The following is an 11,644-nucleotide window of genomic DNA, read 5'->3' as shown; positions in this document are numbered from 1 at the left end:
AGAGAGAGAGAGAGAGAGAGAGAAAGAGAGAGAGAGAAATACAAAGCAAAAAAGAAAGAAGAGGAGAGGGAGGGAGAGAGAGAGGGGGGGAACAAAGAGAGAGAATTATAGAGAGAAAATATAAAATTTAAGAGAGAGAGAGAGAGGAAAAGAAAAAAGGAAAAGAGAGGAGAGAGAGACACATAGAAGAAAATGAGAGACAGAAAGAATTTGAACACAATGAGATAATTATAGAGAGATAAAAGATAACATTTAAAAGAAAGATAGAGAATTATAGAGAGAGGAAATATGAAATTTAAGAGAGAGAGAGAGAGAGAGAGAGAGAGAGAGAGGGGGGGGGGGAGAGGGGGGAGAGAGACAGAGAGAAGAAAATAAGAAGAAGAAGATAAATAATTTGAACATAGAGAGAGAATTATAGAGAAAGGAAAGATAAAATTTAAAAGAAAAAGAATATTTTTTTAAAATTAAAATAAGGAGAGAGAGAGAGAGAGAGAGAGAGAGAGAGAGAGAGAGAGATAAACAAAGAGCAAAAAGGAAAGAAGAGGAAAGGAAGGGAACAGAGAGAAAGAGAATTGTAGAGAGGAAATATAAAATTTAAGAGAGAGAGGAAAAGAGAGGAGAGAGGGGGACAGAGACAGAGAGAAGAAAATGAGAGAGAGAAAATAAGAAGAAGAAGAGAGAGAATTTGGACACAAAGAGAATTATAGAGAGAGAAAATATAAAATTTAAAAGAAAGAGAAAATAAAAAAATTTAAAGAGAAAAAAAAGAAAAAAAGAAGAGAGAAGGAAAGGAGAGGAGAGGGAGAGAGAAAAAGAATAAGAAGAAGAGAGAAGAAAAAAGGAAGAGAGATGAGGAAAAAGAGAAAAGAGAAAAGTCTTTTTAAATTTTAAATAGTTTTTGAGAGAGAGAGGAAGGGAGAGAGAAGGAGAGAGGGGGGAAGAGAGAGAGAGAGAGTATAAAATTTAAAAGAGAGAATGAGAGAAGAAAAAGATAAAATTTAAAAGAGAGAGGAAGAGAAGAAAAAAAGGAAAATTAGGAGAAAGGGGAGAAGAAGAAAAGGAGATGGAGAGAGAGAGAGAGGAGAAGAGAGAGAATATAAACATAAAGAGAGAGTTATATATAAGGAAAAGATAAAATTTACATAATTTAAGAGAGACTGAGGGGGGGAGAAAGTGAAAGAAGAAGGAGAAGAGAGAGAGAACATGTAAAGAGAATTATAGAGAGAGAAAATATAAAATTTAAAAAGAGAGAGAGAATAAAAAATAGAAGAGAGAGAGAGAGAAGAAAAGTGCAAAGAGAAGAAAAGGAGAGAGAGAGAGAAAAGAAAAAAAATTAAAAAGAGAATGAAGAGAGAGAGAGAGAAGAAGAAAAAAAATGAAAAAAGAGGAGAGGGAGAGAGAAGGAAAAGAGATGAGAGGGGGGGAGAATAAAAGGAGAGAGAGAAAACCAAGAGAGAAAAAAAAACTAAAATAGAAAACAAAGAGAGAGAGAGAGAGAGAGAGAGAGAGAGAGAGAGAGAAAGAGAGAGAGAAAGAGAGAGAGAATTAGACATAGGGAATTTTGGGGGGGGGGAGAGAGAGAGAGAGAGAGGAAAAATAGGAGAGAGAAAGATGAGAAATGGATTGTTGCTTCGCTTGCCGCTTCGAAGCGGTCTAGCGTTCCATGCGCGCGAATGCTAGTGCAAGTTTACTAAAGATAGAAACAATATTGATCACAACAATTTACTTAAAAATTCCTAAGCACACTCATTGAAGAAGTTATGCTAGCCGATTGCTGCTAGATGCAAAATTCTTTGGTAAGTAAATCCCATCCCAAGCTTAGTGTGGCTCTAGCAAAATTGATACATAAAAGGCTCATAAATATATCTCATAAAATTAATTCCTAGCATGTTTTTTTTCCCATTCAACATCTTCCATGCAGTCAAGACTTCTCTCATTGTCACCCTATGTCATAGGCAAGCTTACAAAACATATGGAGTATCACATCAATTTATGTATGTGATAGTAGAGCACAAGGTTATATATTAATCATACGTTACCACACCTTCCTAAATTCATGTATCCCTCTTTCTATATAGGCTTATTAGCCTCACATTGACATTTTCTAACCTACATGCAACCTCCATAATGATGGTTGAATGCCAAAACTAAGCAGTGAGCTCAAATATTCTTTTCAACTCCCACATAAAATATGCAACATACTCAACTCCTAGACCATAGAATATGGTGTGCACACATAAAATACGTCATCTATACATACACTTAATATAAACAATATTACACCATTGATATTGAAAAACATTGAATTACTTACTTACATTCCTTCAAAGTGATTATAAGACATCCAACTTTTTTATTACTTACATAAGTTGTTGTCTGCTTGCATTCCTAATGCTTCAAAGCAACTCCATTATAGTAACATTTCAAGAACATTTTTATAAACAATGTTAATGCGAGGATGTTTGCATATAAAGGTCTAATCTCTTCATGTAATGCATACTTATCCCTTATGAAATGTGCACATTGGGCTTAAGGGGAATTGAACCCCAAGCATACCCAAAGTAGTATGCCCACTAGGGAAACCCCCCACCCACTCTAACAAAGCAAAATGCCATAAGGCTAGTTGGCTAGTTGAAGAGGTGAATATACAACAAAGGTATATAAGGATAAAAAGATATACCTATATTCATACACTATTTGATTGCAAGCATTGGCCAATTACATACCTATTCACACTTGCATCAACAATGCCAACAAAGTTGGGTTTAAAGCTTCTTTAATGCAATAATAGTTCTTTTGCTACATGTTAAACACTTGATTACTATTAATCTATGAACTAGAAATATAAAAAGCATTGGACTTGTGCAAAACACACACACACACACACACACCCCATCCATTATATCATTGGCTTCATCATCACTAGGATCATCATCCATTATTCCTTACAATTGACTTGCTTTACTCCTACTGTATACATTGTCATCTTCTTCATAAATGAAAGGAGATGTGCTTTTCCTTTGGATTGATCTTTGCCTTCTTTGGATAATTGAATAGATTGCTACTGTGCTCACCATGTAGGTTACGATTAGTACCATGGGTGCATTTCACAAAAACATGAAAATGTATGCACAATGAATGAATATGTTATCCATCAAAATCAAAGGACCCTAGCTACTTCATCCGTTAGCTTCATTTCATAGGCCTTCAACACCTTGCCACATCCCTTTAACTGCACAATGAATATGCCTTTTAGAAGGGCAAGAAAGCCACTTGAAATGTGTTGATCTCATCAACCTCGTTACTTAAAAATTGGTCCAATAGGTGACAACATCAATAGTATAACTTCTAGCCTCAACAACACGAAAGGCCAAACGTGCTTCACCTTCACACTCACAAAAAACACACATGCACCTTCTTACTAATTGATCAAGCATGGGGGACCTAGATCAATAAATGTATGGGCCATGGAAATCATCAAAACATAAGTGAACAATTCAATTTCTCTGTTGATTTACACCCTTCCACACTCGAAAAAAGCAATCGGAACATAGTAGGATGATTTTATGCGGATGAGGAAAGAAGGGAGAATTGATTGGCGAAAGAGATAAGAAGAGGAGCACACCCTTGCACCTTGTAAGATCTGAGAGAGAGAGAGAGAGAGAGAGAGAGAGAGAGAGAGGAGGTAAGATTTTGTCACTTTTGGTGATAGGTTTGGGAGATAGGAAAATAAGAGATACTGTAGATATATATAGATGTAGAAGTAATAGATGTACCTTGGACACTGAATTGTAAGACATCTGATTATCAGTCATCAGTCAACTTTGATTATTAGAGGAAGTATCGTCACAATTAACGAAAAATTTATTAAAACTTTCATGGAGTAGACTCTAGAGACTCCATTTCCAACTCTCTCTCTCTCTCGTTCTCGTTTCTCGTTTCTTGAGCGCAGTGTTCCTCGCTCGCATATCGGGGCTCCCATGGCGTCTCGATCTCCGGCTCCCTCCATGTGATTCCTCACTACCACTACTGCCCCATCCTATCAAATAGCGTGTTCACCTCCAGGTTTGTTTCTTCCTATACCCTTTTTGTTCCTGCCTTACGCACCAGATCCGTTCCCTATTTCACTCGATCTGCGTTCTCAAGGGCTCCCTGCGACTGCCTACATTGCAATGGCATGTGATCCTCATTGCGGGGGACTCGACCTGCAGGACCTGGCATTCCTCTTTTTGGCTCAAATATGGTCTATGCCATATTTGTAGATATAGTTTACTGTGTTACCCTAGCAACCCGAACCAGACAAGCAACGGCATTCCTGTGTGACTTTGTGGTGCAGACAATGTGCACTGCCTTAGGCCTCTGAGCCGATGCCTAATATAGCCTTTAGCTTTCACGTCAGGTAACCGATTTAGCTAACCATCCCTAAATTGGAATGGATGAGGTGCTTGTACTGCCCGCTGTCAAGCTTTCAGATGTTCTGGAGCTTAAGATGCGTTGAAGTCGTTTGAGGCTTGCTGGTTGAGCTTTACCTTTTTCCCTCTCTGTATTCTCGGACAAGTCCTAATGCAATCACGTTTGGGGAGGTGCATGCTGTACCTGTGCGATGCCACATTGGATGGCCATCACTGTGACGCTGACGATGAGAGACAAACTTTGTCTCTGATCTTTTCAGTGCTTAAAGGTTTTCGTAAACTGACTGTCTCAACTTTGCAGTCTCGATTTTCTTTACTCCATTTATTTGAACGTTCATACGAAGAGTGGAATTATTTCTGCTCGTTGACGAGTATCTGATTTTATCTTGCAGTCTACCAGGATGCCGCGAAGACCAGCAACTCTTACTCCAAGGAGGTTGGCTGAGTCAGGAGTAGTTGACTCATTTAGTTCAGCAGCAGCTCCTTTGAGGTCTCGCAGATCACCTCTTCTTTCTGTGTGCCTTGTGTTGCTGGTAAGCAGTCATTAATTTTCAAGTGGCACCTTCACCAATATTGTATGTATAGTTGCTACACGGCTTGAAGTCATTTTTCTTCCCTGTCTGTTGACTCCATCAGGCCGACCTGATTTTCAGCTTCAGCATTTTTAAAGAGTTAATAGTTACTTTGGAATATCTGTGGGGTAATGAGGTAGAGTTCGGGTCATTATCTGATGTCTGTGCTTCTCTACCTCAAAGGGGCTCAGGGCTTACAAACTTGTTTTGTTAGACTATGTAATTGTGTGCAGTTATTTGTGCATTGATGAGTGTAAGACTTAAAAGAATATATTCATCTATTAGATGTGCAGGGACAGACGGATGATGTCTGCAGGATTATATTGTAGCTTGATCATTGTGAGGATTTGTGCTTAGGCTACCTTCATGAAGATCTGTTTTCCTACCTCTGTTTACATGGCCTCTAGGTTGGGTTTTGTCTTAGCCTGACTCTTTGAGGCATCAACTGCTAGAGGTGCCCTGGCTGACCTGACTGAACCTCACTTATTTCACTGTGACTCTTCATAGGGGCTGAATGCCTGCTTAAGTTGGTTGTGCATAAGCAGGCTTTCTAAATGACACGCTGCATTAAATGTGGAATGTGGAAGCTCTCACAAGAAATGGCTTGTGTGGTTCATATCAGTGTTACAAGTGCTTATTTTGCTGCTAATAGTTTGAATGTTTTTAGTAAAATTGTGAGCAAAATAGCCAAGGACAAAACATTATTCACAGTTGTGATAACAGTGTCTTTCTGCTTTTATTCTCTACATGACATACATTCACCAAAAATGATAATTCATTTTCTCTGTCAATTTTGGAGAGGAACCATGTTAACTTTCTCCGCGTTTCTTGATAGGGGGTTGTAATACTACTAGTCTACTCTTTTTCCAACTCAAGTAAGTGCAGTTAGTTGGAGAACTTGTTGTTCTACGGAGGTTTAATTTCTGTAAGATAGTGATCAAATTTGTTTTCTCTGCTTGAAGGTTTTTACCATTCGCCTACAAAGGACACAGGAAGATTTGTAAGGGATGGGCAGAATAATGGAAAAACAGAAGATACTTTTATTGAGGCCATGGAAGAAGACCAAGGTTGGATAAAAGCTTCTACGACATGATGAAGGAAATGCGATGCTGTTTTCTGTTTAGTTTTTTCTTTTGTGGGATTGCATCAGGTGCATTTGTCAAGCTTGTTCAATGATAATGTAACCAATTGTCAATTGCATCACAGTCGCTCGACCAGAATGCAGAACTGCAGTCTGCCAGGCACTGCCGCTTCTACAAGAAGTATATGGAGAGTCGATGAATCGCATTCTGCACATTGGGCCATCTGCCTGCAGTGTTGTGCTGAAGCTTTTGAAGGAAGAAAAACTGGAGGCATGGGGTATATTGCCTTTTGACCCAAGTCCTCCAATCCACAGTGTATGTGAGAACCTCATTAGCAAGGGTCTCATACGGGTGGCTGATGTTACACAACCACTGCATTATCGGTCGCGGTCTTTTTCAATTGTGTTGGCTAATGATGTGGTAGATACCATGACAACAAAGCACTTGAATGTGACTTTGAGAGAGCTGGCACGCGTTTCTTCAGATAGTGTTGTGCTGTTTATAAGTAAGTGAATGTTTCAGTTTTGATTTTGGATGTTTGCCTTCCATTTCTTGTTTTCAATCGCAGTGATTAAACTAGATAATGATCTTCTGCTTATCAGATCCTTTCTCATGTCATTTAGCACTGGTCTAAAGGTCTGGAGGTTTTCCAAACATCATCACTTTATATTCTTAAGTCAAGGATGAACCTTACTTTCCACTTGAGATGCCTACTTATGAGCACTTTTCCCACTCGATATGTTATTCTGTAGAACAAAAGATGTGGCTACATATGGATTATGTAGTCTTAAAGAAGTGTGCACGAGTAACAGTGTTCCATGGAAGCTTGGAGGAATCAGTATGAGCCTACAGTATCTATCAAAGGTTCATATCATGAGTCAGCAAATGTTCTCTAATGCAATTCATTTTAACATGCCCAAGGCTGGTGCGCAGTCAGCTTTTATTATATCTTTCTTCTATCCAGAATGCAAGAGGTTGAGAATGAGCCTAATGAAGTAAAAGTTCAACTCTAGTATCATTCTCGGCTTATGTAAACTGATCAGGGACACTGCATTTAGTATATGTGTAACATATCTTTTCGTTTATAGGATTTTGTGCTTGGCCTTCACTGTGTTTCTGTTTTAACCTTTGTATGCTTGAGCTTCTATCATTTCCTGACTGATTTTAGGAATATGCTTAATGAGACATGCTTTCATTTGAATAATTTTGACTTATATGTGGCCTTTTGAGCAGACAGTAAGACAAATAGGAAACTGTCAAATGCTGGGGAGGGTTCTAAGCCGTTGAAGACAGTAAGCAAGTTATGCCATATGCTGACAACAGTTTCATGCTATGCTGGAGTTTATACATAGTGACCTTTTTGCCTGATTTGTGTGCAAGCAGAAACCTCGCAGTAGGCTTTGGTGGCAACATTGTTTTCAAATGATGGGTTTGCAAGAGAGTGAAGAAGCCACGAAGAGATTTGAGGCTATCCAGACAGAGAGATCATTCAAGTTGAATTATTACATATTTCATCTGATTTCGTCAGACATTATCAGGTAACAATTACGCGAGTAACAATTGTGCAGCAGTAGTTTATGTGACGGTCATGGTCATCAATTATGTTAGTCACAAGGAATACTGCATATGAATGATGGGAGCTTATGAAAACAGCGTGTTTTTTAGAAGTCCGAGCCATCATGTGCATTCTAAACATATATTTCACTTAACTTTCGAAGCCAATTCCCAATTTCTGGAAGTCTTATTCCTGTATTTTGCACATATAATAATGCAGGGATACATGTCTCCTAACCATGTCCCTTTTATTTCCAGGTAGCCATCTCGGTGATGGATGTGGAGCTATTCTTTTTAACTAATTTAGTAGGTATTGTATTGATAGTTCTGTTGCTATGTGTATCTCGTTGGAATCTTCTCCTAAGAGTGGAGGAATTGGCGTTGTTCATGATACAATTTGGGAACATGGACTTCGTTGGAACCTTTTGCATAGAACTCCATTGAATTGAGTCTTTGAAGGCAATGACTGGTTCCACGTAACATTTCCTACCTAAATGTTAAATTCTTTAAATTCTTGGAACAGGATTCAGTATGTGTCAAGGCTTTGGATATATGAGAGAGACTTGTGACAAATATCACGCTCACATCAAGAATCCTATGTTTCTAACCATACCTCATCCAAGTCCTTAAGGCTGTTTTAATGGAGTGAAAAAGGCCGAGAGAAGAGTGATAGACATGCAGTAGGGGGAGTTGAATACTGATTCCTCTTCAAAAAATTTGAATTATTGCCTCTTAACTGGTGTTGGTGTTCTTTAAATTAAAGGGGATGCATTTAAATTTGTTTGGCCCCTTTACCCTAAACCTATATTATGTAAGCAAAAACTCAAGTTCACACATCTACATATAGACTCATTTACATGTATAGACACAAGTAGACTTGTATAAATGTTCTACTACAAATTAAGCAATAAGCCCATTATTAACAAATTTTTGGTCTACTTTATTTCTAGTCTCTTATAAATAATACCAACTTTGTTGTGTTTTTTTATAATTCCAAAGTTATATTGATTTCAGTAAGATATTTACATTTGCCCTCGTCATGGAGCTTCAGCTCTTCCATCCTCTTCTCAATCTTCTTCCACAAATCTTGGTTCTCTTGGTAGCCCTAGAACATGTGCTTGATTGTTTCCTCTCCTTTTGCAAAAAACACATTGGGGAGGTGGGATTAAGCTTGCATAGTCAATACTTAGTTGCCATCTAGTTAGTTACGACTCTCCATAGAAATATGTTGACTCTTTGGGATGGGATAGCCTTCCATGCCTTCTTAAGGTGCTTCTTCCTTGAATCCCCTTCTAGTGTCATCGTAAGGCTTCGACTCCATGGTCCTAAGTGGCCAATTTCATTGGGCTTCCTAAATTCACCCTACCTTTTGCTATGCTTAGTGGTTTGCCATGTGCATTACTCAAATACTCAAGAAAAGATTGTCAAGTGATGTTGGGAGAGGTGGGCCATCCTTGTTTCTTTTTGAATAGCACCCCTTGCAGCTAGGTTGCTTTCTTTTGTTGAGGTAAAATTCAGTTGTTACTTGTTCGTAGAGAGACAATAACTTGGGCTTAGGTCCTAGATACCATACCAATAGCCAAGCCTCTTACATTGTATTTTGTAGCACTAATTGGCATTCTCTCTTGTTGGGATAAACCCATCATCAAAGCTTATTGTTGACATCTAAATGTTTAGAGCTAGAGATGCATCCTCTTTGCCTTTGTTAGGAATGACTTGTTGCCATGGAATGGTAGCTTAGTTTTTCAACTCCCTAAAGACCATAACATGTTCTTAAACATCCCTTCAATCTAATCCAAGCTATAGTGTAGGGAGGATTGATACAACTAAAACCATAATTGGGGAGAACATTCTTGAGAACTACCAATCTCCTTGTGAGTCTAGCCCTTGTCACGTGACCCTTCGGAATTTCTTGGAATCCAAATTGCTTAATCTAGGGAGGTGAGTCTTCCCAAGAGGAATGATAGCTTCGACTTTTGGACGCTTATCTTGGAACCTTACAAAGAGGAGAATTCATCATAAATGTTGAGCAGGGTGCCAGCAAATGGGGGGTTAGCACAAACAATGTTATTATTGTTATCAACGAAAATTTGTGAGCATAGATAATAGCCATCAAATAAAGCTAGAGAGGGGTTATTGTTTGTGCATGTATATAGCATGGTCGATGCAATAAAAGAGTGGGTGGGTAGCATGTATATAGCAAGGGGATAGTAGGGTATCATTGCTTGTTGATGCGATGCAAAGCAAAAACTACATTACTTGTATCCATTGATGGGAATTTTTGCAAAAGTATTGGTGAATAGGGCACATGTCATAAGGTAGAATTGCTTGCCAAATCTAGTCCTAGCAAGAACAAACTCCCAACAAACTCTATTGAAAGCCTTCTCAAAATTCATATTGAGAAATATATAGTCATTCTTGGAAGTCAAGGCATGATCAATACCTAGTATGGCATTTAGGATTACATCATGAATATGTTTGCCATGGATGAAATCGTATAGCTTGCAATGCACATACTTGCTTGGGACATGCCTAGTTCTTAGTGCAAGCACTTTGGCGATCCATGTATTGCAAAAATTCATGCATCCTACTTTCCTAGTTTTGTGGAGGTTGAAAGAGAACACCAACTATAGTAGATAGATGCTTCTTGAAGGCCTTTGATATCGCAACTTAATCAGAGTGTCAATTGCCTTTGGCATCCTTGATGGAGGTAATAGTTTCCTTTTGCTTGTGCCTTAAAGTGCCCAAATAGGTTGTAGTAGGGATCTTCTCTACAACAAGTGCATTCTCCTTGTGATGCAACATAAGGCAATTCCGTTTTGCAAATTTCAAGGTCCTTGATGAAGCTTTGAATCTCTTGGAGAAGGCAGAGCAAGATGAGGGGTAGCAACTAGCATCTATAGCAATGCATTCTTGAATTCTTCTATAGTAGCGACGCGCCTCCTCCTCCACTTTGCTTGCTGCCTACCAAACTTCTTACAATAATGTGTGATCTTTGACATGCAACAATCCCAATTATTAGTGGGTGAGCATACTTGCAAGTGGTAGACTTGCCATTTTTCTTTGTTCTTGTGCACAAAATGTTTGCGAGAGAGGAAGTTGAGGTCGAATTAGAACGAGGGCCTTTATTAAGGCTTCCCACACAAATCATCTTGAAAATCAAAATAATAGGAGTATGATCCAAATCCAAATACTTGGCCAAAATTTTGTAGCTAAGATTAGGTGCGATCCAAACACCATCATGAGAGAGAGAAAAGCTGTCCAATTGGGCCCCTCTAGATACCATTCATATGCTTATTATGTCGGGCGACCAATTTATCTCCCCTACCATTGACCAGAGCATCAACATTGATCAAGTCCAGGGAAGACATTAGATCATTCCATGCCCTCGCTCATCTTCAATCGTGTTACCCATACCATGCGAGTGATCAATTCTGATCGTGGTGGACAACTTTATTGTGTTAATCCAACCATTATTAGCCTTCATTCTTGCTCCATTTTTTATTGTGATGCAAACTCCAAATGTTCACCTTGTGAGCCCTTATATCCCCTAGTCATACAATGATATCAATTTGGTCAATATTTATGTCTAATGTGATCAAAAGTGTTGTATGTGTGGAGTCCCATACATTCTCTAATCAAACTATGATACCAATTTGCTCAATATTTATGTTGAATGTGAACAATGAGTATTGTATGTGAGGAGCCTCATGTTGAGCTAGCAAAAATGCATTAACATCAAACCTTCATTAAGCTAATTAAATAATACCAAAGCTACAAATGCATGTGTGCTTTAGTGTCTCATAATCAAACCCTGAGCTTTGGTTGGTTTAAATAGGGTGCTAGGTCACATGTATTCTTTCGTCCCCCAAATGTCCTCAAACTACCCATTATCAACAACAATTGCTATTGTGACAATCTAAAGGTTGCCCACATGTTCACTTGATTGTAGTTCTTGTTAGAATCCCTCTAGTGCACTTTGTGACTAACCATTGTAGCCCCTAGTAGAGAGTTTCTTGGTGTT

At 38.6% G+C, this 11,644-nt stretch overlaps 1 protein-coding gene across 3 annotated transcripts; it reads left to right on the top strand.

The window, feature by feature from the left end:
- Positions 1 to 3,736: 3,736 nt before the first annotated feature.
- Positions 3,737 to 8,140, top strand: LOC148033329 (putative pectin methylesterase CGR3). 3 transcript variants are annotated; one of them, XM_087681237.1, is made up of 8 exons: positions 3,754 to 4,065; positions 4,805 to 4,945; positions 5,820 to 5,859; positions 5,947 to 6,051; positions 6,191 to 6,571; positions 7,300 to 7,358; positions 7,450 to 7,604; positions 7,879 to 8,140. In XM_087681237.1, exons 2-8 carry the CDS (start codon positions 4,814 to 4,816, stop codon positions 7,880 to 7,882), a joined length of 876 nt encoding a protein of 291 aa, XP_087537363.1. In that variant the 5' UTR covers positions 3,754 to 4,065; positions 4,805 to 4,813; the 3' UTR covers positions 7,883 to 8,140. The 3 variants fall into 3 exon arrangements, with proteins under 3 accessions (XP_087537365.1, XP_087537363.1, XP_087537364.1); XM_087681238.1 differs by lacking the exon at positions 3,754 to 4,065 and adding an exon at positions 4,116 to 4,681; XM_087681239.1 differs by lacking the exon at positions 7,879 to 8,140 and having other exon boundaries at positions 3,737 to 4,065; positions 7,450 to 7,608.
- Positions 8,141 to 11,644: the final 3,504 nt, after the last annotated feature.

This window comes from Lygodium microphyllum, chromosome 7 (genome assembly GCF_053477565.2).
Source record: "Lygodium microphyllum isolate KBCC chromosome 7, Lygodium_microphyllum_v1.1.10, whole genome shotgun sequence".
NCBI classification, from domain to species: Eukaryota; Viridiplantae; Streptophyta; class Polypodiopsida; order Schizaeales; family Lygodiaceae; genus Lygodium; species Lygodium microphyllum.
This window is presented reverse-complemented; position numbering and strand designations above follow the sequence as displayed.

Bases quoted from the DNA above. Each gene is read 5' to 3' on its own strand.
- LOC148033329 (XM_087681237.1), top strand. From the start codon at position 4,814: ATGCCGCGAAGACCAGCAACTCTTACTCCAAGGAGGTTGGCTGAGTCA. The intron at 5,860-5,946 runs GTAAGTGCAGTT...CTCTGCTTGAAG, and splicing joins CTACTCTTTTTCCAACTCAA to GTTTTTACCATTCGCCTACA. The intron at 7,359-7,449 runs GTAAGCAAGTTA...GTGTGCAAGCAG, and splicing joins GTTCTAAGCCGTTGAAGACA to AAACCTCGCAGTAGGCTTTG.